The following is a 25,623-nucleotide window of genomic DNA, read 5'->3' as shown; positions in this document are numbered from 1 at the left end:
GTGTCCCTCCTTCCCTGTTTTCTCGCCCCATTCTTCACTTCTGCTCCTTGGAATCTTGTTCCCAAATAAACTACCAAACTGCACAGGAGCACTGGTTTCAGGTCCTGCTTTCAGGAGAACCCAGACTAAGACACTTGTGCAAGAATGCTGGCTCAGTCTACAGTCAATGAATAGAGTGAAGGTCTCTAGCACATGGGGGTTAAATCTTAGCCTTAGAGACTCATCACAAATCACTGTTAGAATGAGTCCAAGCTGACCTAGAGAAAAGTCAGGTGACAGTGTGACATGGCTCACCAAACTGTGGAAATAAAAGTTGTGGGCAGTTGCTATTATTTTAAAAAATCATTTTATTAAAACATCTTCATTTCCCAAGGCACTTCAGTAGCTTTCACAAAAGTATGTTTTTTTAACCAGGTGAAGCATATGCTTTAGGAGTACCATGGTAACATATCAGAAAAGAGAAGACGATTACACTGGACACGAAGTATCTCCCAGTGTTACACGACTGAGCAGCTCTGAAAGAGGTGAACCCAGCATAACTTTCTTCTTTGTAATTTTTTCCCATGATTAAGTACCACAACAGGAACACACACAATGACATCATTTTTGGCACTCAGAGAAGTGCTAGTGGCGGAGGCTGGTGAGGCCCTGCTCAGGTGGCAACCACAGACCATTGCTGGAGTGATTCTGGCTTGAAACAAACCAAAAAAAAGGACATGAACCGGGAGGCTAAGGAATCAGCCTTTCCTAAGTCTATTCTGAAGGGCAAATAACTTAAGGAGAAAAAGATACAATAAACAAACAACAAACAAATAAACAAAACACAAATAATCAAAATCCACATTATAGTTCTGGGAGAAGGGACAAGTTTGCTTCCTTCAAGCCATACACCAGAAACCACAGTAGCTAGGAGATTTGATCACAGAGCAGTGGAAAACAAGAATAGGAGATACAATGATGCATCTCTTATGGGCCTGGACAAGCCCAATGCTTTGATCAGATGTAAACAAGTCTCCCCAGTAGTCACACTGAGTGGTCTAAGGTCTCATAAATCAATGCATTTGCCTGTGTTCTGTATCTGCTCAGTCCTCTCCATATTAATTACTTTTAGGTTTCCCCAGACTTGGGCTCTCCTGCCCTAGGGAAGCAACAATCCCAGTTAATATTCTTTGTAACTGAGAATCTAGGAGAAATCAAACTCTCTATGAAATTATTTCATTTCCTCTAAAGTGCACCATTAGAGGGAAATGGGGGAAAGATTTTGGGGGGAGAGGGGTGGAGGGATTAGACCTCTAGTTCAATCAGGGGTCTTTTCAGGCAATCTGAAATTAAAATGTAAATTTAGCAAATGCTTCTGATATTCTTCCAAATCCCACTGATTCTAGTGAATAGTTGAGTTCTTAGGAAGTGCCAAGTCCCTCACTGTAATAGTTAGGATTTATCCAAAGTTGTCTGTCAGTAGCCACGGGGTCCCTGGAGGGAGGGTGCTCTAGGACTACATGCAACTCTGAGTCTGGGTGTCCATCAGGCCTTTGCCTCCAAAGCACTCAGTGTCTGCACAAGCCATTTCTGACAGGAGAGTCTTTTCCTTTCTCATTGGCGGTTGTGTTAGAACGCTGTGCTTTTAAGGACTGTGGGGCTTTCTTCACCATCTTTTAACATCCTTGTGTGGCTTGGAGTCTGCCTGTATTTTATTCTATAAAAGCAAGCCAAAAAAAATGTTAGTAACAAATCTTAAAAAGATGTCTACCAGTCTCAAAACAAACAAACAAACCCAGAACTGAGGCTATTTCACTAAAGGCAAAAAATCATACCCAGATTCTGAAAGGCTTCTCCTTGTCTCTGCACTCTCCCAGAGCTGCTGTTGCTATGCAGACGTGCATGTGGACGTGGCGGTCTGGGTCAGGCCAGAGAGAACAGGCTGGAAGCACTTGGCCAGGTCTAACCCTCTGACGGCTGAACTAGTCCAGGGCATTTCTGACTCTGTGGGCAACTCTCTGCCAGGCCCAGACCCAGAGCATCAACTTTGTGAAGAAGGAGGCCTCCTTACCCTTTGACCCTTAGCATCTGGTCGATGGTGTCTGGGAGTGGGGTGCCGAAGCTCTCCGGGAGGAACAAGGTCAGGATGGCTGTCAGGATGGTCAGACTCCCCATGAGAATGTAGGGCAGGAAGCGGTCATAGGCACCTATGGCAAAGCAGACAGAGCCCCAAGCCAGAGGTGCAGTTAGAGGAGGGCTCTCTTCCCCTCTTTGTGTTTCCAGAACTCTTACAGGGATCACCTGCCTTCTGGGCATCAGCATCTCCCTGTCTGAGCTGCTACATTGGAATCTGGCACCTAGGCAGGGCTCAGAACCCAGAGTGGCACAGACCAGTGGCGCCTCGTGGTGCAGGGGAGGAGTGCAGACTGGGAAGATAGGGCTGGGCCATTTCCATTTCTATTTTCTAGTACTGGATTTCCAAAGAACTCGAGGTACTTGTCCAGGGACAGGAATAACTCCTCCACCTATCCAGATGTGTCATAACCTATTCAATTTATCTTCAGGCCAGATCCAAAGGTGTTTCTGCTTGTCAGGTCTACGTAGCATGTTTGCAAAGCACTCTGAGTACTCCCAGGGTGGGTGCCACCCCTTCCCAGAGATGTGCTGGCTGGGCATGTGCAAGGGAACAGCAGCTGCCATGAGGAAATCAGAGGAAGAGAAAACTGGCGCCCCGTTACATAAAATGGTACAAGATATTTACACTCCATAGTTACAGGGATTCTCTGTTCATGAGACCTCTTGAATGGGTATCCTTCCCTTTCTGTTCCTTCTAAATTCTGACTCCAAGGAGAAATTTCCCCAATTAAGTACACTGGCTCCCTAAACCACTCTGCAATTTCTTAGGACAGGGGAATTGTATTCTCTGAAGGAAGGCCTGGGATGGTTAAAAGAGATACAAAACCCTCTACTTTTCTTGTCAATTTCTAGCTGGTCTATAGGTTGTTTTCCATTTATAAGTGAGTGGTTCTGCCACAGCGCACCTGGACCAGAACTTTCTCCAGGCATAGATCCAGTATTGCATGGATCCCATGTGCTGTGTGTGCTTGTTTTCCTGTTAACAAGTCACCCCCAGCTCACACTAAAGCCAATCAGTGCTTCCACCCAACGCCCCTGCGTGCACTTGGCCCATGGGACTTACCAAGGTAAATGAAGTAGGGAGACAGGATGCTGCCCAGGCGGGACGCCGTGGAGCTGACTCCCACTCCCATATTTCTGACCACTGTCGGGTACAGCTCGGCTGTGTACACGTAGACCATGGCAAAGGCAGCAGTGACTCCAAACTTGCCCACCATCACCAGGACTATAGCCAAATAATTCAATTCTGGAGAGGTAAAGGGAAGAAGGTAGGAGAAGGCACCAAACCAAGGTACACTGAGAATTTTTTGCCCAAAACAAATATATTTTTTCCCTTTTCTTGATGGGCATGGGGGGATAGTCTCTAAAACTACTTATTGTAGGATAAAGGGCTACAGACAAGATGTCCCTCCACGCTGAATACTGAGAGGAGGCTGGGACCTGCAGCTGTGTGAGGACATGCTCTTCTCCTCAGGCTAAAGACCACCAGAGTAAGCCTGCTTTCCAGTCCAGAAGTCCTGAAGACATGTCTGTCTGGGGGGGCAGCTGGCACCCCATAACCTCACGTTGCAGGTACTGCGGACTCAACCAGTGCCCTGTGGATGAAGGGGGAGTCTGACTCATTCCATGCTTGCACTCAACACTTCAAGACCAACAGACCCTCAGGAATGATCCTTCGATCTCTCCTGCCTGCTGTGCCAATGGGGACATGCTGGGTGGCTTGTGGGTCATCCAAAGCTCCAAAGTGAACCTCGACATACATTCCTGAGCTCCTGGCAATGCTTCAGTGGGGGCTGTTCTTGTGCAAAGTGTTGCCAGCCTCAAGGGACCACAAATGATCACCAGAGGCCCCCAAATCCATGAAACTCTGAGTACCATGATGGACATGAAGGTCCATAAACCGTTTTATGAACTGTCAAAGAGGGCTGCCTCCCACCCTTCTATGGGATAGCAAGGCAATTTTATAAATAAAATCCTGGTACTAGCCTGTGAGAGCCACAATGTGGCCTGACCCCTCTCTTCTCCTCTTCACCTCCTACCAGCTCCCTCTTTCTCCTCAGACTTGCCAGACTCGTCACCTCCTCAGGGTCTTTGCATTTGCTGTTTTCTTGGCCTGGAATGTTCTGCTCCTAGCCTTCTTCATGGCTTTCTCCATCATCCCATCTGTTTCTGCTCAGTTGTCCCGTCTTCAGGGGCACTGTCTGTGACCACTCTATATATAAACTAAGCTCTCCACTGTCCTTTAAAAGGTAACACAGCTTGTACTATAATAAGTGTTTTATTTACTTGTTTATTGTCTGTCTTCTCCAGTGGAGTGTGAGCTCCAGGAGGGCCTGGGGCTCTGTCCAACTCCTTAATTTCTGCATCTTTAGCCCCAAGCAGAGTGGCAGAGTGCCTCACCCACAGTAAACACTCAGTACCTACTTATTGAATAAATGAATGACTAAGATGTGGCCATGTTAAAAAGACATAGGGATGGCTCTCTTTCCTCCCCTGCACTCTACAGAGAAAAACAAATACACACAGATTGACTCGGGTAGGGAGAAAATTAACCACCAGCCCCACATGGTTGCTCTCCCTCCTCCCCCAGAGCCCAGGCCATGATGACTGTCTGGTCCCGGGAGACACCTGATTTGTTGGCCGAGAATGCAGATGTGCAGGCTAGCTGTGATGGCATGACTTTTATCTCTTTATTAATTGCGGGCAGACAGTCTGGAAGGGATTGAGTGACTCAGTGGATATTCTAGCCTGCAGAAGAGTATGCTCCCTACCTGGGGGCACCAGCTGCACAAAGAGAAGCACGCTGCCGCCCAGGAAGAGGGCGGTGGCCATGGAATAGCGTCGGGGCAGGTGCCGCAGCAGCAGCCAGGCCAACACATACGCTGGGGCTTCAACCACAGCCGAAAGGAAGCAGTTCAAGTAGACGTCTCCATGCAAGTTAGGAGTGTCAAGGGAAAGCCCAAAATAGCCCACTGATATGGTCATCCTGAAACAGAGTGCAGAAGAAAGGTGGAGAAGCGGCATTCACGTGCCTCCCAAGCTGGGTGACTTTTAAAAAACAATTATTGCAGGAAATTCAAAACTATCCTTACCAGGAGGGCAGCAGATTTAACCCTGAGTCTTCTCAGAATGAAAGATAACTTCCCCCAGCTCAGGGTACCTTCTGGGCCAGAGCTCTTTCAGAGCATTTCAAACAAAGTGTCCCAGCAAAAAGACTTACATAATTCAGACAGATTTACTGTGTTGGAAAAAAAAGAAAAACAGAACCCAAAAAACTCCAACCTACCTTTTGGCTTTAAAAATCCAAAGCTGAAGTGCTCACAAAAGCCTACTTCCCTACTCTCTGAATCTCCCCAAATCTAACAACTGCAGTAGCTAGGGAATGAGGAAAGAGGCAGGTACCAATGGGCTGTGATAAGACCAGAGGGATAAGATAAAATAAAGAACAATCATTAGTCAAACATTTGGAGATAGATTCCTGGCAGACTCTCTCAGGCGACCAGCCAAGAAGAGGCCTGTCAGAAGCAGCTGACCCCAACCCCACCGGACTGTGGGGAGGAGAGGGAGCCCCCAGTGGGCCATGTTGTCTCCCGTCTGCATGCCTCCTGCTGCCCCTGGCCTGCACCTGGTCCCCAGGAGGTGTTCTCTCTGTTGATGGTCAGCACTCTTCAGCAACCAGACCTGAATGAATCAGACTGTTTCTAAGTTATCTGCAGGTTGAAACCACAGCTGGTACAATCAGGGCAAAGGGCACGTGCAGGCGTCCCTGGGAAATCCAGAGCACGAGGAGTGCCTAGATGACTACAGAATGCCACGGGCTGTCAAGTCTGTGTTGCAGGCTGAATGCTGGTCCTGTTTCAGGCTGACTGAGGGGTGATGCACTGCCCTGAGGGATCCCAGGCCATTCCTTGAAAGTGGGTGATGCATCGTACCCCTGAGTGAGCAAAATGGCTGGCTGCCAAGGCTTGTTGACTCTAAGAGGAAGTCTGCCTACCTCCCCTAACAGGCAGGCTCAGGTCATCACCTGCAATCCCAAGGGTCTGGCCACTGAGCAAACGCTATCCAGGCACTCGGATTGTTCCTTCTCTCTGGTCAGTCACAAATCCCTCCCTGACACACTTGGTGAAATGCCTCATTAGAAGAATCTGATGAGGACATCCAGGCCATGGCTCTGCCTCCAGGACAGTCTCCAAACATCCTAGAGGGAAGATGTCCTGCTTCCACATTTCCAGAATGTACTTAGCAGCCTCTGTAACTGAAAGGACATGGTGTCTTCACTTAGAATTTCTTAAAGGCCTCACCTGTCCTCCTCACTGATGCACAGGGGACAGGAACAATTAAACTGGTCTCAAAGTCAGCAAGACTCACCTCATGACCTGGAGGGGTCCCCAGAGATCCCATATCTCCCCCCAAAGCCCCACAACAGTTTTCATTCTCCTCTTCTGAGATCCCGTTAAGAATGGTGACATGCCCATTTCTTTCATTGCAAGGCACATCCCTGCCGCTTTCGGATGACACAGGCATGTGTCAGTTTTGGTCTGAGACATGTCTGCAAATGAGAGGCCTGACAGCCACTGCCAGAAGCTTTGTTTGGAGGCCTCGGGTAGGTCTCACTTACGCACCACAGGATTATGGACATGATGGTGACTATCCGGATATTCCGAGTTCGGAGCAGATCCAGGATGCTGTGGGACTGCTGCTTCTTGGAGCTTAGGTCTTGCAGCTGCAGGAACAACATGACAAGGGTATGGGAGGGAGAGAAGGCTGGAGACTCAGAGACCGGATAACACACTTGAAACCCTAGCATCTTTGCTTTCGGTGTCTCCGAGTTGGGGGTGTTTTACGTTTCTTGCTCGAAAAGAAGAGTGAGTATAGTGACTATACCCTGGGCTGCAGAAGGCTTCCCCAAGCCTTGTCGATAACAAATTAGTAGACAAGAATGAGGAAGAAGAGAGGTGACTAGTCCCTTGGGCAATTAGGCCGACGAAGAGGCACAGGCTGACTGCTCCCTCCCGGCACCACCCCCAGCCTCTCAGTGGCTACATTCCAGGGAGGCCTCTGAGCATTCCTACCTAAGGCTGGCTCCCAGCCCTCTGGGTCAGAGAGAGAAACTGGCTGTGTAGTTTACTGATACAGTATTTTAAAAGAATTAATGTTTTCAGCCCTTATACCATGTAGTTACTGGTCTATTTCCAAGGAAAAAAATTTCTGACAGAAAAACAGGAAAATTGACCTCAGCTTCACCCAGAGTAACTTCCTTTGAAATTTGGCACAGCCAAGGACATTAATAAACCACACGTCTAAACACACTGATGTTGCTTTCTTAAGCAAACCCAGCTTTGGAGTTTGTTTTTCCCGAGTTAGCAGTTCAACAAAAGGTCAACTTTTGACTTAATGGATCCCCTGAAATAGCCTCATTTCCACAAAGATGCCAGTGGGACTTATGGGTTTACCCAGATTGACCCCTGCGAAGCTACCAAGGCCACCTCACTTAAAGGCCCTCCCTCCATCTACTCCTCCCTGAACTTTGTGCCCCAGAGCCCTTTCTAGGACATGCTGAATGGGATTTGGCGCTGGGCCACCCCTTAACTGTGAGGCTGGCAAGGCTGTCAGTGGCCAGCAGCTTCTCTGCTGCCTATAATAACTGGTCTGTCTTTCCCAAGCCCCAAGTCTGCATCTGGAGCCCTGAGCGACCCTAACACGCCTGCGCGCGCCCTGCAGTGTGACTGCTGGTGGCTGTTCTCACAGCCAGCCCCTTGTCTTCCTGTCAGAGCAGAGACACTTCAGAACCACATCAGCCAGTAATGACAACTTCTAACATCTTCTCGTAGTTATGAGACTGAGGAAAACCACCTGCTGCAGAGAGGGTGGAAAGAGGTAACAGGAAGGAGAAGCAAGACCCAGGAATCAGGCAGAGCCAGGAAATTCCTCATGGCATGTGAGAACAGAGTTTGCAGGGAGGGGTGGTGGCAGATATCAAAAAGGGCCTGGCTCCAAGACAATACTCAACAACTCCCCATTGGTGGGCGGAAGGAGACGGAACATTTCTAACTCCAAATCTATTTTTGCTTCGTATTTTAGGTGCTGCATTAGTTTTTAAGATGAGAAACTACCTTGTAAGAAACCTTGATTTCGCAGAATGCTAACTTCAGGAAAGGCCTATTACTCATAAAAAGTTATTATTATTAAAAGTAATGGTTCAACTATATAATCATCTAGAAAAGACTTATGTAGAGTATGAAAACCTAAAATCCATGGGAAAGGTGAAGGGAATTTAGGCAGCTGGCACCTTCTCCTCAATTTTGATTTTAACAGGGCCTGCCATGGGGGCAGCTGGGGCTTGGACAGGGAGAGGGCTGGGCTCCTGTGTGAAGGGAGGGCTTCAGGGCTGTGTGGTGCTACCCTAAAATCATGGTCACTGAGACCCTACCACCAGCTCCCGCACAGCGCTCACCTCACTTGAGTCAAAGATGGTTGAGGGTGCAACAATCCCGTTGATTCGGGCAGCCCTGTGGATGATCACCTCTGCCTCTTTAAATCGTCCCTGAGAGATGAGCCATCGGGGGGACTCAGGGATGAACCTGGAAGTACAGGAGCGATCTTACTGGGGCCTTCCTGCCCAAGAGACCAGGTGGGGCATAACTGGAGGTGGGAAATGGGGTTTCGGAACCAGAGCTAGGTTTGGGGAATGTTTTGGTGTTTCAGAGCCAGAAGTAGAGATGCACCATACTACATCCAGTAATGACCTGAAGTGTAAGCTTCTGATTACAGGGGAGTACACAAAAGTTAGAGGGGCCAGCACCCCATGATGGGATTCTGCCACTGGCTGGCCACCTCCATTTCTGAAGAGTAGTGGTGCCACCTGCTGGCCACAAAGTAGACAGACGCAAGGTGGGCTCTGGAAGCCTGATTTCTGTTGGGGGGCTCAGCCCACCCCAGACCCTTACCTTGCTGTACTCCCCTGCTTGTCCCGGGCAGCCACAGAAGATTCTGCACTGGCCTCTCAGACTCTAGTTTTTCCTCGCCCACCTACCCCTGATTCATCCAACTGACTTGCCGGAATCTGCCTATGTTTACCAAGGGACTTGGCTGCTTTGAGAACTGTGGATCTTATTTTCTACCTCTTAAGTAGCCTCTGCCTTTCAGTCACAGCCAGGACTCATGCTGTGCTCTGTGTCTTCTCCCACCATATTCTGGAATGCTCTCACAACCATGTGATCTCACCATCCCCACCTGCGAGGAGCGATTCCCACCTTAGCCCCTCGGCTGTGCTCTCTCCCTGTTGGTACAGAGTGGCCTGCTCTCTGCCTGTCCAATTCCTCTATCTTGGAGGCTCACATGGGGCCTGGCTTCCTCTGTCCAGCTTCCCTGAGACTCTTGCTTACAATGTGCTCCCTATTCTCCCAATAGGGCCTTGGCAACACACAACTGGAGCCGGGGTCTCAGGTGTCCTGTCCTACAGTCCCATAGCTCCTGGGAGGTCGTGCTAGAACCCATCGTCTCACAGCTACCGCTTCCTCCTCTCCTTGAACTCTGATCAACCCAGTACAGAGCTGAGGACCAGTCTGTTGATGTCCTGGGGCTGTTTTGTTTTGTTTTTGGCTTTTCTGAGTATGGAAAAACACGTTTTTAAAACTTAGAAGTAGTTTAGACTTCTGTCTCTGGGAGCCCAGATGGGGATTTGTGGGTTGCTGCTGCCCTCTAGTAACAGCCAGACAGAAGACATCCTGCTCGTGGGCACCACTCACCACCAAAGCACCACGCACAGCACCCCCGGCACCGTCAGCGCCAGCAGCAGCATCCGCCAGTCTCTGATGAAGTAAGCAAACAGTGGCAGCAGCATGTAGCCAAATGCATAAAATATGCACACTCCTAACGTAGAGAATATAATACGAACTGACTTGCCAAGAATTTCTGTTCCTGTTCAAAACAAGGGAGGAGTCATGTTAGTATTTTAATTCAAGTTATTTCCTTATTAATCTTCTATTGCATAATTTTCAATGTGCAGATAAGAAAGCAGGCGGAATTACCTCAAAGTTTCCAAGCCCTAGGGAGGGATGGGATTTGGACCATCTGCTGGGGGGCCTCACTGTGGCCTCTCAGGTCCCTTAGCAACAGTTCTCTCCTGAAACTGTCATCACTTCCTGAAGCCTTACACTAAAGATGCTACATCAGGCCTCAAAATGTAATCTTCACGTGAGGAAGAGTTCATTAAAGGGGGAGTTATTATTAAGGCCACACATGCTGACTGTTACATTTAAAAATATTCTATTAAATGTTAAGAGAAAGACATAATCCTTTCAACAATCAACCCAAGGAAACCCAAGACAAATAAGCTAGAGTTAGATTCCTCTGAACAGTGAGACCGGCAACTTTTCAGTGAGGACAAACCTGCAGTGTGGACTCTGAATTAAAACTCTCAAGGTCACATGACTAGACCTAGACTAGACCACTCCTATCAATTTATTCTTGCCAGTCGACTTCACTGGCTACTATGTTTTGCAGGAGAGGCAGTTTTCCTCCTTGGCGAGCCTCCCAATCAAGGCCCTTGCTCCTCATGTCACGTCTCCCTCTGCTACCTCAACCCTGGGCAGTGCAGGCCCTATTTTTAATGAATGGTCTTGGGTGGGTTTTAGTAAAATGGCATCATTTTACCAGAGACATTACATAATGAGACCAAGGTGCCACACCTCAGAGGCCAGAAAAGAACTGGAATTCAGTGCTCAGGTTATTGTGCTGCTGGGGACCCAAGGCTGGGCACCTGGTGGACTCAGTGTCCCTGCCTACAAACTGGGTTCACCAAAAATCCTTGTTAAGTGTTGCAAGAGACCACTTCCCCTGGAGGGACATTACAGCTGTCTCCAGAAAGTGGGTGGCGAGATGATGGAGAAACAGAGGATTAAGTACTCAACTCCAACTTGATGGCCATACCCAGGACAAATGCTGCCACATAGTTGGAGATCTGGCCCATGCCTACAAGGAAAAACAGCACAGCAAACATCTCAAAGTTCTTCGAGAAGATCTGCAGGAAGCTGAAGCCTGTCTGCATGCCCATGGTCACAAACAGCACGTTCTTCCGACCAAACCTGGGAAGGAAAGGAGAGTAAGAGAGAACCAGCTGGGGCAAAGCAGCAGGAATGGGCTCCACCAAGAGAGGCTGTCCTGAGTAATTCAGGGAGAGGTTGTGGACAGTGCTGCCAGGGTGCCTGGTGCAGGGACAATCCTGGCCTCTCAGTGCCTTTGCTGTTACTCCCCCCACTGCTCCCCAGGACAAATGTGCAGCCTAGGTACCAAGGTTGCCCAAAAGGCAATGCCAGAATTAAGAAAATGATTACAAGGGGTTGAAACACATTCATTATGCTTAAATCATACATTCATAATTTATTTTTTTAAAACAACCATTTACTTCAGAGGATGATGGAAAAATAATAATTCACTATAAATAAAAACTTTCCTATGAAAACTAGGTGAACAGTAAGCAGTAACAGATAAGGGGAGTTATCATTTTATAATAGTATTCCAACTATTAAATGAAAACAAAGTGATAAAATTAGGACATCACCATTTGACAGTCCCCAAAGAGTGAACAGATATGGGCATTATGTTTCAATGACTGCTATCATAAAAAGAGACACTTGAACATCATGACTCCTGCAGTCTTGCCAAAGGAGCTGAATCTGAATCTGATCCACGCTCTAGATCCAGCTGCAGTTTGCCAGAAATGTAGAGAAAAGGGGAATACGCTAAACTGTACCATGAGTACACAATCAGCAAGATTCACACTGGGAAATTCTACAGGAGGAACAGCCCAAGCAAAGAAAAGGATGGAGAATCCCTAGATTAAAGCAGGCTAAAAGACATTGAAAAATGTCGTAAGTGGCCAGCACTAAACTTGTGTTTAAGGATGCATACTTGGATTATGAAACTACACAAAACCCAGAGGAAAGTGATTATTATAAAAGTCAGGCTAGTGGTTACTTATAGGGGAGGCAGGCTGTTGTCTTTTGGGGGGACAGATGGACAGAGCTTCTTGGCGTCCAGCAGTGTTCTATTTCCTGACTTGGTGGTACTTACAAGGTTATTTCCCTGGAATAATTCATTAAGCCACATTTGTTCTGTGAGTTTTCTATGACTGTGTTCATTTTAAAATTTAAAAAAATGTTGGGTCTTTTAGGTTTGTTGGGTTTTAAAGACAGTACCTCAACAGGAAAGAACAAGTCAACCTAGTTAATTCAACCTAGCAGATTCAGCTTGTGTCTGGCCAGGGCTGGCAATATTCATTTTCATTCAATAAAAATTTATTTGAACCTCTATTATATACTAGTCACTAGAGACATATTTGGATTGAAAAAGACACCATTTCTTCCCTCAAGGAGCTTATAGTCTATAGTTGGTAAGACAGACAGACAGTAATCACATTTTAATCAGACAACCACACTACTGAATGTACAATTACACACTGAAACAAGTGCACTGAAGGACCAGTGCCCTAGTCCACAAGGGACACAACAGAGGAACCTATGCTGGACTGGAGGTAGGGGCTGGGGACGTGGGCATTCAGAGAGGGTTTCCCTTGATGATGGGGCACTGAGATGAGGCCCAAAGATAAAGTAATTGTTGACAAAGGAGAGTGGGGAGAAAGACCAAGCTTTCCACGATATTCACAGTAGAGTGGGGGACACCAACATTAATCATATGGTAATACTTTCCATTTACCAATTTCTGATTAGGTGCTACGAAGGCAAGGCACAAGGAACCAGGGTAACGTACACTGGGGACCCTGAGGTAGCCTGCATGGTTAAGGAAGGCCGAGGCACAGGGATGGGGTGGAGAATGCTTCAGACTGTGAGAAGAGCACACACAACTGTGGCTGGAAGGGTATGATGAAGGTGAGGGCCATCGTGACTGGCTGTTCAATAGAAGACTGCAGAGGTGTGAAGCAGGCAGACTGCACAAGTCCTTCAGCCATGGTAAAGCTGCTTCTCCCCACTACACAGGGTTTTTTGCTTTATTTTTTTGGCATTGCTAGCATCTAGTAGACACAGGCCAGAGATGTTCTAAACATCCTGAGATGCCCAGGAGAGCTCTCACAACAAACAATTCTCTAGCTCAAAACGTCAGCAGTGCCAAGCTTGAGAAGCCCTGGCCTAGAAGGAGACTCCAATTTCCCCCGCACTGTTCTGTAGCAATAGCGCTCTACATGCCAACCAAGGGGCAGTCCCTTCCTACCCAGCGTCCCTTCCTGTGGGCTCCCTGGGATGGCAAGGAAGACAAAGACTCAGGGAACCCTTACACAGCACCAGTCCTTGACAATCTGGGGTTGGGATCAGAAATGCTCGCTTTTAAAGTCTGTCAACAAAAGATCAAACATACACACATGTCTACAAAAACAGGAAATATCAGCTGCTGCTTCCCAGGGGTGCGGCTCTCTTGTAATTCTGCATGTAGTGTCAGATAAAATTCCTCTGACCACACAGGATTAATTTAATTGCTCTTGAATTTCAGGCTTATTCATATGCCAGAAAGCAGTCCTATATAAAAAAATTACTGTTGGTATTAAAGACAACAGTGGAAGGCATGAATCCATTGCTCTTAGGTAATTTGTTTGGCTTGGATTTTTGAGCTGGCTCAGCTGGGAGTAAACTGTTCATCCCACAGAGCCCTGGGCCTTCGAGCAGGATACTTAATGAGCCTGATGGGTGGTGTTGGGAGCTGAAGGCAGGGCCTGTAGCCAGAACAGCCACACTTTTGGCTATTTCATTTACTAGACTTAAATGATCCTACTTAAGTCTGCTGGCAAAAAAAAATGTTCAAAGGTTTCAAAAACACTGTACTAGCCCTTCTGAAGACTAAGGTGGTCCTCAACTTACTCATTAATTTTGTTTCTACTGTTTCCTTGGGAGCAGATCTCTTGGAACGTCAATTCTTTGCTCAGGTAATCATGGTGTTCTATGGTCGTCAGGTTCTGAGGCTAGCCCACCAAGATCCGCCTAACCCAGGACACAGCTGACCCAGAAAAATGCCCTGAGTTTCAGCACTGAAACTGGGGTATCTCCTCCTAGTTTTGCTCACATTGAGGTAATTCCTCTGAGTCTCAGCTGCCACCCAACCCTGTGAGAGAATTCCCGCCATCCCTCTAGGAGGACCTCTCAGCTCAGTCCAGGGCACGGCCTCTTCTCACTCTACACTGTCCCCAGGCAGTTTCATCCACCCATGGGGCTTTGATAAGGGTTCTATGAGCTGACAATTCCCAAATGTGTTTCTCTAGCCCAGACCTTTCATGGGTACCATATCCATACATCCACCTCCATACTCATTTCCCCCTGAGATCCCTAAGTCTCACCGTCACCCCAAATTTGGTATGTTCAAATTAAACTGAACATCTCCTCCTGCAAACATGGTCCTCCTCCAGAGTGCTCTGTCTTAGAGAAGGTATCATCATCTACCTGGTTGTGCGGGCCAGTCTTCCTCCCCTCACTTCCTGCATCCAGCCCAGAGCCAAGTCCTGTTAATTTTACCTCCTACCACTCCTCTCCGTTTCTACTGCCCTCAGCCTAGTAAGCCACCATCATTTCCTGCACAAATTATTGTGATAACCTCTTAACTGGTCTTTCCATAATCCCTCTTGCTTCCTTTCAAGCCTTTCTCCACAAAGCTATCAAACAATCTTGTTAAAAATGCAAAATCTGACTATGTCACACTCTCCACGGCCCTCCTTGCTCTGTGACTAAAGCCCAGACCCCAACCTGTCGTCCGCTGAGCCCGGCCTGCTGTGCTGCTGCATGGGCCTCAGCCCACCTCGCTGCCTCGTCTCTGTGCTGCTCTCCACACCGCGCCAGAGGAATTTCTTCCGGCCCCTCAAGTGTGCTATACCTTTTCTTGAGTCTAGGCCTAAGGACATGTGGCTCTCTCTGTCCAGAATGCTCTTTCCTCTCTCCACCCCATTAGCTAAATAATTTCTACGTATCTTCCAATCCCCAGCACATGCCTCACCGTCTCAGGGCAGCCTCTCGCGGCCTCCTCTGTCAGACCCTCTCTGGGCCCCTTGTACTTCTCCTCAACTCGTTGTTTAATATGTTCTGTCTTGCTGGAAGGCAAGTTCTAGGAGAACTACAGGGCCCTAGAACAGTAGTTCATACCAAACAGAGGTTCAGGACTCTGGGCCTGAATCTTAGCTCTGCCACTTGTCAGCTGTGTGACATCTAATTCCTCTGGGTTTCATTTTTCCCATCTGTAAAATGCAAATAATATTTTCTACTTCATAGGATTATGAAGATTAAACTATTTGTTGCTTTTTTATTGGTACAGTGCTCATAAGAGTGAATGGCACACATGAGGCGCTCAGTGTTTGTTAAATAAATATGAGTAATCAGCTGATGCTTGCTGCTAGGCTAAGGGCCTGGGGAAGCAAAGGCCTTTCCCTTAAATGGGTCAGTGTCTCAGGTTCATTGAGAATCTTCAATCAGTGGTCATGGCCTTCTTAACTCTTTAATGCTCACTGGTGACTGGAGGAATTTGCGTCTTTTTAAAATAACTAGGTGACACTCTGGAAAGGACAAATCTAGTGAGAAGTGCACATATTTCTTATGAGGAAAGATTTCTTCCAGGTGAAGACATTAGTTCATAGATGCAAACATGCCAAAACATCCCTCTGTGTGTGTGCCACAGGATAAAATGGCTATGTTCTTAGGGCAGGATGACATTCTCATCCCAAACTTCCCTATAAAAGACTTCCCCGAGCTGGGAGGATGCCGGGACTCCTCTCCAGCGGGTGACCCAGTGTGGCCAAGGACCTTGTTGAAGGCTGCTCTCCTCACCATGGGCTTCTCCCACAGATCTTGAAGCCCTGGGGTAGAAAGACACAATATAATAAACCCCTCTGAGAACTTCGTGGAAACTGTAGACCTTTCTTCAGAAAAATGCTCACATACAATCTCTAAAATTTTACATGTACTTTTCAGAGTAGATGAACTCCCTAAACCACGAATGGACCGTGAGTTAACAGCCTTGGAATTACACAAATAATCTGCTTACAGGTCAAAGCAGCACACTTCCTGCTCACTGCAAAGTGCCATAACCACAGGCCTCTTAGCTAAAGGGAATCAGCCCTGTGGACACAGGAGTTCTGCCCATCACACCGCTACTGGCTAGTGAGATCTCCTCTCCCCTCGAGGAGAGAGCAATGGTTTTGGGGACACAGAGGCGGCCATCCATGGAATGCCTTAAGACCTACAATCGAGCTCACGTGCACGTGTGTGTGGTGTCTACCTCTCCTACGTTTGAAGACATGCAAGAGTCACTCTAACCTAAGGAAGGCCAACCAGGCAGCGCAGAAGGGAACCATGGTCTGTCTCCTGGTCAGCTGGACCGTGGGCATGCTTGGCTGAGGCTGTGCTCGGCAAGCAGCGGGGAGGGGGCTGCTGACTCTCTTTACTTGGTCTGGAGTCTGTGCTGTAGATGTGGCTTCCACTTTTTAAAACACAAGGCCCTGGGCTGAGAGAATACTACCTTGCTCAGTGCTGGGCCCCCTGCAGCTGCAGGAGACAGACACCCACCTTACCTGTCTGAGAGCTGCCCCGAAATGAAGGAGCCCATCAGCACACCCACAAAAAACAAGGAGATCGTGAACGGGGCCTTCCAGTCGTCCTCACACACCAGGTTCCACTGAAAGAGGAGCAAAGGGATGTATCACTCATTTCTTTTTTAAAAATGTTTTAAATGTGAGACTTCTTGGAAGATGACATCAGAACATCCTGCATCACTGCCTCTGTTTCCACGACCACAAAGATGTGTGAGCTCACTGAGGCAGGTGACAGCTCGTGAGGTAGCCAGGCAGAGAGCAGCTTTCCCCTCACAGGGAGAGTGGCCTCCCTCACCATCCTGTTTTTCACAGCTTTTAGCCCCACTGTCTTGCTACCAATTTGAGGAGGGGAGACAGGCAGGGAGCAAGTACTCTCTGCCCACGTGCCAACCCAGGAGGAGGCGAGGCCTCACATGGTCGCTTCTGAGGATCTGGGCCAAGCCCAGGACTGTGGATGGGGGAGGGCTTCCTTTCAGTGGGGTTCAGGTCACTGGCAGGGGTGGCACAGGAGTGGTTCCAGAGCAGGGCTCTGGGGCCCTAACAGTCAAAGCATCTAGCAAGGGCCTGAGGCCAGAGGGCCTGGTTGTACCTTCTGGATCTGTTCCTCCAGCTCTGCTCAGGATCCAGCACTGGGCAATGACCCCTGGGTCCTTCTGCTGACATTTAGAGCTGGGATCCCTGATGCTACGCCAACACTAGGCCCAACTACAGCCAAGAGCTCTGAGTTAGGAGCTAAGAAACTATGTTTTACTTTCTACTCTACTATAAACTGGTTACAAGATTTGGGACAAGATTTTCCACCTCATTGTGCCTTAATTTCCCCATTTGCGAAACAGGGACTAGGGTAGGGAACAGGCTATGGTGCTTGAATTTCCCAGCATCCAATGCAGAGTTCCATCTACAGTTACCATGGAAAGAGGTCTGTGGGCACAGGGACCTGAACACTCAGACATTAGGTCACCCCAGCCTAACAAGGGCTGAAAGAAGGAAGAAAAACCAAAACAGGAAGCTTGGTGGTTCCCAGAAAAATGTTTTCCAGAACACAGAGGTGGTGCTCAGTAGTAACCAACAAGGCCACCTTCTGGGGAATTTAGACCCTTGCTTGCCTGGTGCCAGGCTGCTGGCCTGCCCTCTGTGGAGCCCGCCCACTCCCGGAGAATGTGCGGCTTCCAAGAACAAAGCATCTCTTCCAGGCAGGGACAGTGGGAAAAGCAAGTGTGCTTCTCAGCCCTGCTGGCAGTGTGTGCACACAGCCTCCAGGCATCTCAGAGGGGTCAGAGGGCAGCCCTCAGGGTGGACATGCAGAACCCCCGCAGCTGATGATAAGGATCACTGAGCCACACAGCTGGCTCTCCACTCTGGAGCAAGTATGCACCTTGGATGGACTGAGAATGGGGTGGTGATCCCCACCCCAGGGAAGAGTTGTGGGTCACCAACTCCTAAATCTAGAGGAAGCCCAGACCAGCAGGAGGCAAGCAAGGAGCTCCAAGGTCTACAGCCTTCCCACCTCTGGAGCCGCAGTGGTGCCAGCCCCCAGACACCATCTCTCTTCTAGCAGGGTGAGTCCAGACATGGCTGCTGACGTCAGGATGGAAGTGGCAGGGGACTCAATGATGGGGCGTCAGCCCCTGGGTGTGAGGAAGAGCTTCACAGCCAGATTATGGCTACTGCCACTCTTGAATGCTGTCTATTCCCAGCTAGCATGCACTGCTTTTGTAGATAGAGAGATTAAAAAAAATGAATAGACAGTAGCTGCTTCTCAACAGGTCTCTCATGAGGATTGGGGGCTAACAGCTGAGTTGGACTAGAAATCCATAGAGACTTCTACAATGAGTTCTGGGGTGAAACCTCCCCCTGCCCCACCTCTACCCCATGTCAGGGCTCCCAATATAGGCTTCTAGGGAGTTCTGAACTGGCAAGGCCAAATGCTACCTGGAACCAAGTCAGACTACGCTCTGCAGGAGAGAAGATAACTGTAGTGCTCACCTTAGGATAGGTCCCCAGAATATCTCTGGTCCCTGCAGCCTCACCCTGACCACCGGGTCCAGCCCATCCATACTCTGGGCAAGTGTGTTACTCCCTGAAGTAACTGGGCTCTCTATCTACCATTGACAGTTTTTAGCAATTCTCAGGGCCTCACTCTGGGCCCTCCAAAAGCAAGAATGGGTTAATCCTTCCTTCCTACTGGCCACAAGGGGCCTGTAAGTAGCATCAGGAAAGGTAATAGGTCTTAAAAAATGAACAGAAGGGCAGGCACAGACTAGGTCCCACCCAGCCAACCCATCCACTTACCTGTCAACCACCAGATGGACTGCAGTGAGCCCTGAATCCTCTTTAGGAGGGGTGGGATAAGAAGCCCATGAGTCCAGGCTATGTAGCCTGGGCTTGTTGTGTTTACAGAAGAATCGAGTATTCCTTACACTGACTTCCTGGCTCCTCAGCCAAGACTAAAAAGCAGCTACCGACCAGCTCACTGATGCCTCCACTTAGTAAGTAGGATGGGCTGTACTGGCTGATGACCAACGTTAGAACTGAATACGTGGGTTTAAGATTTGGGTTATGAGTCTAGCATCATTACCCCTCAGCTAGGTGAGCTGTGAAACCAGGCACACAGTGAAAAAATCTGGGAGTAACCCTGGCAAGCAAGGGGCATAGACTGGCCACCCATCCTGGTCAGAAATGTGTCTTTCTAGTGGCCATGGCTCCATGGAGAGATATATTCATATGTATACATAAAGCTTTTCAACCCTGGCAATCAATGCGGTGACAGATGTTGCAACCAGATCACCCTCACATCCTACATAAAGCTTTTCAAACTACAAACTTTAGTTATGTGCAGTTTATTTTATGTCATTTATACCTTAATAAAGCTGTTAAAATTTTTAAGAAGACAGAGAATCGTGTCTCTTGTATGCAGAATGTCATTGGTGCTGCTTCTCAGTTACGTGAAGTAGAGAGATGATGCAGTTTCCTGAGACTAAATGTTCTGACCTGTGAGTTGGCTGGAAGAAAAAAGAGATAGGGTCTGTGCCCATAGGGCAGAGGCTCTTCCATGAGGTGTACCTAGCCTGACCGCATCAATGGTCAAATACACTGGTAAGTACTACCTGTTACTGAAAGCCATGTATTCCTAAACACATTTCATCCTGTCTCCTGCTGCAATTAATGGCAAATCCTTGCCCCAAGGCTGTCAGGGAAAGGAGAAGTATTTGCTACCATATCCTCTACAATGCCTGGCAGTGCCCTGCAGAGGAGAGGCTCAGTAGCCGTATGGTACCTAGGTGAGTGAGTGAATGATGAATGAAAAACCATAGTATCCCTTGGGCTTAGTCCTTGGGCTTTGAGGCCCAAAGCCCAGATGGACTCTGTACTTCAATCTCTAGAACAGAAAATTTTGCTTCCTCTCTCACCCCCTTCTCTGTGTCAGCTGTCAGAACTTTGACTCAGGGTATCAGTTCTCAGGTAGTTAGAGAGAGGATCAATCTCATGACCAGATGTGTCTGTCGTGACTGCACGTTCATGGGGACCCAGCGAGTGGCTTGCCATGAGCTACAAAGGCAGAGATAAGGGTTGGGGCTTCCCGAGAGTGAGAGAGGTCGATAAAGGCATAGCAGTGAGGCACAAGCTCCAGGTCTCTGGTGTCTCCACCCCAGAGTCAGCCCAGGGCCTTCCTCCTGGGCTGACATGGCTTTTTCTTCAGGTCGACTTGGAGGTAACTGTGGGGACTCTCCTATCTTCCAAGACTATTCAAGAGTAAGATAAGGCTGAGAGAAAAGATGGTCCAGAAAAAGAGGCTTTCCAGGACAAAAGAGAGCAAGAGTGCTGCCAAAGGTGGGGCAGGGGGCTTCCGGGAAGTGGAGACTGGCAGGGAGCATGGGGATGCAGAGGACTGCCTGGTTTTGGCTGAGACCCCAACTCACGGGTGCCAGAAGAACTAGAAGCTTCTTAAAGAATCTTTCTGGCCACAGGCTGTGCTATGGAGACACAAAAAGCAGGCGGCCCAGGCAGCCTGAGAAATCACCCGGGTTCCCAGAGAAGTATGCAGTCCTGGGCCAAGAAGCAGAAGCACTCAGGGATCTGCGGCACTGCAAGGTGGTGGTGGCTGACTCTCCAGCACTCCACAATGACTGAGGGGCCAGAGAACGGGCCAGCCTAGGAGCACGTGAACCACCAAACTATTCCTGAAACATGGGAGAACCACCTCTTTCATCTCATTAATAGTGTCCCCTTCTTTCTGACAGGCCCAGTGCCTTGTTGCAGAGTCATATAGGCACAAGCCCCAGTTCAGGGCTGGGGGGATGTTACCTTTCCTTTAAAATACTTCCATCAATGATTTTCAATTACCCCCAAGTTTCCCTTCTATGAATTAAACTTGTCCTTTTCATCTTCACTTTAGAGAAGATTTCTAAATTATTTGTTAATCCATTCAACAAAAATTTTCCTGAGTAACACCATCTGTATCCAACATCAAGGTCAGGACTTACGGGAGATACAAAGATGTAAATCTACCACAAAGTTTAGTACTACATGTGCACACCTTAACTTCAACAAAGAAAAAAAAAATCAAGCAGGAGACCTGAGGGTTTCATCTTCTTGAAAGACATGAATAGGAACTTGATACCAGAGTATTTACAAATACCTCTCTGTCTGATTTGGGGCAGAGGGCAGGCTTGGAGATACTTAGCAAGCACAGGACTAGCTATAGTGCTCAGCAGGCCAGGTCTGGTTTGAAAGAAAATGGACCTTAGACAGACACAGCCATCAGAAAGTTAATGCAACAGCTTCCAACAGTGACCATTCACCAGAGAGGAATAAGCAGCCTTGAAGTTGCATTCCACTTTCTCCAAACAAAGGACTAAGTAATGTATTAATCTTGCCTTCCTGAAAAGACTGACAACCTGTAAGTAGGTGAAAGGGCACAAAGCTCTTATGAAACTGTTAAGACAGCTAAAGAAATAGGCTAAATATTTAAAAGAAAAGGCTGTCATTGGGGGCAACAAAGCTCAAGGACCCTTCTGGAACAGTCAGCCTTTGGAAGCTCATCTGTGCCACCACCACTGTCAGTGGAAGGCAGGGTGGGAGCAGCGAAGCAAGAGCAAATGACTACAGTAAGTCAGGGACCCTCGGGGTCAGAGGAAAATCCAAACAGAAGCCACTAGCTGCTTCTGACTTCACTGCCTCCCACTTCTGTGGGCAGCCAGAAGCAGAATCAGCAAGGACTCCTGAGTCATGGAGTATGGCTTCCCCTCTGTGGCCTCTGCCTGCAGTCTGGGGCCCCTGCTTTCACAACTGTCACTGGCTTCTAGTAGGGTAACAGACTTGATTGTGAGGCTAGGAACAAGGACTAGTGATGACTAGAAGTTTTGATACGCTGTGTACTCTTTAGCCACAAAGTACAGTAGCCACCTCCAATCAGTGCCTCTTTTCTCTAGTAATAATGCCTCAGGACACTGGAATGATGTCACTAGCTGAGAGATCACAGTGGGGCCCTTGTCACACTCCTACTACCTATATGTGGAGCAAAGAGGCACCAATGCTGAGGACATCAAACGTCCAAACATACAAAAACCAACACACACACACACACACACACACACACACACACACACACACACACACACACACACACACGTCTCTTGGGGCAGCGCTCACATTCCATTGAAGGGTGACAACCTCCAGAAGCAACACATGCAGGGTTTCCAGGACCCATGTAAGCCTCTTTGAGACATGAGTGGGGTTTGATGCCATACCAAGATCTGTTCACCCTCCTGTTCAGCCCCTTCCCTGCGAACTCTGCCCTCCTGCTAGGTTATTTCTTGCTATTCCAGACTTTGCATCTTGCTGAGCTAAACACCCCTGACTCACCAAGAGGCCTCCTTCTCCAAGAAGCGTTCCCTAATCTTTGAACCCCTGATCCTGACACTCAGTGAACCTGGGTATCCTGGAACCTGTAAAAGAGGGCTCTTTTCAATGTCCTGCTTGCTCAGTTCTGCTGAGACTACAGGGAGCACCAGTGCCTGAGTAAGATGCAAAGCACATCCACTCACATCCATGAACATCATGTCATACATCCAGATTTAATGACTGCAAGGTCACCAGGGGACAGAAAAGGCCACCCTAAAGGAAAATCCAAGGGGCCAGGGAATGAGAAAGGTCTCCCTCCACTCCAACTAAGGTTCCTACTAAGGTTGTGTACCTTAATCAGATTTGGCCAAAGACATTTCCTTAGAATACCCTTAAACATTTCAGGTTAAGAAGTCATCCTGAATGGATCTTCAGATGCATGAATCCTAAAAGGCTAACTAAACATGAGCAAAAAATAAACAATTTCTTATAACATATGACCAGACAGTCATTTTGGGGTTAGGGTGGGTGGGAAGGAGTAACTGGGAAAAGGAGCAAGAAACATGCTTCCTTTAACTTTAAAAGTTCAAGAAAGTAGACGGGCTATTTCTTCTCTCTCCAAACAGATACCAAGAGGCTGGAGGAAAAACGGTGACAGCTCCTTGGCTCAAATTCTAGCTCTGGTTCTCAGCAATCCCACTCCTATTTAGAGCAGGTCTTTGACTACTCAGAATCTTAGAGCATCTACCAGAAATCTACAGGGTCTCCTTGGCTTCCTCTCCAAAGTAGCCAACAAAATGAGTGTCCAGCCTGACATCCGTGCTACGATGGGCATGATCCGGCTGGAAGTCAAAAGCACCTCGAAAAGTGCTCTCAAGCCACCTGGATGTAAGATGCCCATCATTAGTGTGTAGTGAGTCGGGCGAATTGGGAGTGACAGCATCCAGCGCTCACTTTGGAGGGGGCAGTGCGCGACCTTAAAGATTGCAAGAGTCCCCCCTATGCTCCGGACCCAGGCCCTGGAGTGGAAGTGGTACCCACCTCAGTCACGATGGTCGACAGGTAGACGTCCTGGCTGAACTCCCAGCCATCCAGGCAGCTCTCCTGCTCCAGCTGCTCCAAGTCCACGTCGCGCCCCGGCTCCAGCCCGAGCGCCGAGAAGTTGACGATCGTCGCGAGCCGATAGCGCCGGCAGCTGTGAGGCACCTCGCGGCCGTCCTGCAGCCGCAGCGGGAGACTGTGGTTGCGCCAAGCGAGGCTCAGGTTCGCGGTGTCCGGCACCCGGCAGCGGTGCTCTGGCGTCGCCGTCAGGAACACGGACGACAGGCCGTTGAAACCGTTGGGGATGATGCTGGCGCTGAGCAGGAAGAAGATGAGGCGCTGGAAGGGCCCCCACTCGCCCAGGAAGGCGGTCACCTCGTCGTAGTCCCGCATGCCGCCCTCAGCTGCCCGCGGCGCGCGGCCGGAGGTCGGAGGACGCGGAGGCGCGCGGAGGCGCGCGGAGGCGGGACGCTGGGGCCGGGGGCGGGGGGCTGTGCGCGTGCGCGGCGGGTACCCACCGTGCGGCCGACAGAGGACGGACCAGGGGACGGCCCGCCGACTGAAAAGGCTCGTGAGCACCCGCCGCCGCTGCGGCCCTACCGAAGCGACTGGCCTTACATAGGGGCGCGAGGTCGGGAGGACTCTGGGCCTGAGCCGCCAAGCCCGCCCCACGCGGCGGCAGTGCGGCGCTGACGGGGCGGAGCGAACGAGGACGGAGCTGAGGCCGCACGTGACGGCGGTGGGCGGGCCCGGGCCGCCGCGCGCACCTGGGGCTGCGGGCCTCTGGGCGCCCAGCTGGGAGGTTACAGCCGACCGAGCCCTCGCTCGGCTGAGGAAGGCTGCGAGATCGTGGGGGAGCCGGGGAGGGCACAAGTGGGCCAGCCGGCAGCCAGGCTCAGGTATTAAAAATACCGCACCCCCTCCCCTCAACTCTTTGCCGAGCCCTTAAGGGGGAGTATGACTGGCCCAGGGTCTCACTGCTATTTTAACTATCTTTGATACTGCCCGTCATTGCGAGAGTGACAAAGATTGTTTTGAAACAGGAACCGTTAACTGCCCCAATGGAGAGATTGGGAGCAATGCTTTAATTCTAATCCAAATGCCCTCTCCATATTTTGGTCTGTAACAAGCCCTTTTGTTGTCCTTTAACTTGTTCAAACAAATGTAAAAATTTAACTTAAAGATTATTGACATTCTCAGCCTAGAATTAAATGTTCCCCCTTAGATTAGTTATTTCTGCACAGAGTTGCGTTGACGGATAATTGAAAAAAGAAACAAAGCTATTAGGTAACTCTAAAGCTTCTCTATCCAATTGAGTAAGTAGCTACATTTGTAATTTAACATTTTCTACTTGTCATATTAATAAAGTTACAAGATTTAACAAATAAAATATAGGACACCCAGTTAAAATTTCTGATTTCTGATAAATAATTTTATAGTAATAAAATATGCAGGGACTTATGAAATTCAAATGTATTATATAGGGCAACTCAAAAAGAAATGGGTGAAATTAATAATATATTTAGTCCAATATATCTGGAACATTATTATTTCATTCATCTAATCAATATAGACATTTTTGAGGTATTTTATATTCTTATATTAAAAAATCATTGATCTTACATTAAAATTTTTTTTCATACTGAATCTTAAGAATCCAGTGTGTGTCTTATAGCACATTTCAATTTGGATTAGCCACTTTAAGAGCTTTAAGGGCTGAGTAGGCACATGTAGCTTGTGGCTATCTTATAGGACAGCACCATTCTAAGGCTTTTAAGAATTAGGGCTGCCAAATTTAACATTGCAGGACTTTGCTTTTTATAATAATAGTGGCTTAGTGATAGAGAAAATGTGCGTTTTTAAATGTAACCTGTTGGATAAAACTATTTAATAGTAATTGTATTCTACATTGAAAATGAAAACAGAGAAGGGAAGCTAATCTTGCCAGCATGTTTTACACAAAGAAATATAAACATATCCATAAAGCGTAGTAGATTTTTTTAAAAATTGAGTTTAAATTGTCAATACAAATCTTAGTCATT

At 48.3% G+C, this 25,623-nt stretch overlaps 1 protein-coding gene across 4 annotated transcripts; it reads right to left on the bottom strand.

The window, feature by feature from the left end:
• Positions 1 to 327: 327 nt before the first annotated feature.
• On the bottom strand, positions 328 to 24,292 carry SLC22A5 (solute carrier family 22 member 5). 4 transcript variants are annotated; one of them, XM_045507822.2, is made up of 11 exons: positions 23,582 to 24,292; positions 16,676 to 16,779; positions 11,047 to 11,201; positions 10,017 to 10,035; positions 9,864 to 9,926; positions 8,570 to 8,696; positions 6,738 to 6,838; positions 4,887 to 5,101; positions 3,179 to 3,361; positions 2,051 to 2,186; positions 328 to 1,696 (listed from the first exon to the last, which is right to left on the bottom strand). In XM_045507822.2, exons 1-11 carry the CDS (start codon positions 23,972 to 23,974, stop codon positions 1,609 to 1,611), a joined length of 1,584 nt encoding a protein of 527 aa, XP_045363778.1. In that variant the 5' UTR covers positions 23,975 to 24,292; the 3' UTR covers positions 328 to 1,608. The 4 variants fall into 4 exon arrangements, with proteins under 4 accessions (XP_045363778.1, XP_045363779.1, XP_010969887.2 ...); XM_045507823.2 differs by lacking the exon at positions 10,017 to 10,035 and having other exon boundaries at positions 11,028 to 11,201; positions 23,582 to 24,291; XM_010971585.3 differs by having other exon boundaries at positions 9,864 to 10,035; positions 23,582 to 24,290.
• Positions 24,293 to 25,623: the final 1,331 nt, after the last annotated feature.

The sequence above is a fragment of the Camelus bactrianus genome, chromosome 3, assembly GCF_048773025.1.
Source record: "Camelus bactrianus isolate YW-2024 breed Bactrian camel chromosome 3, ASM4877302v1, whole genome shotgun sequence".
NCBI lineage: Eukaryota > Metazoa > Chordata > Mammalia > Artiodactyla > Camelidae > Camelus > Camelus bactrianus.
The sequence above is the reverse complement of the archived record's forward strand: the minus strand, read 5'-3'. Positions and strand labels throughout refer to the sequence as shown.

What these genes read in the sequence shown, in the direction of transcription:
- SLC22A5 (XM_010971585.3), bottom strand. Translation starts at nt 23,974, where the DNA reads ATGCGGGACTACGACGAGGTGACCGCCTTCCTGGGCGAGTGGGGGCCC. An exon ending in CTGTGCGTGGTGCTTTGGTG is followed by an intron (nt 8,697 to 9,863) that starts GTGAGTGGTGCC and finishes CTGTACTTCCAG; the next exon opens with GTTCATCCCTGAGTCCCCCC. An exon ending in ATCATGTCCATAATCCTGTG is followed by an intron (nt 5,102 to 6,737) that starts GTGCGTAAGTGA and finishes ACTCTGTTTCAG; the next exon opens with GATGACCATATCAGTGGGCT.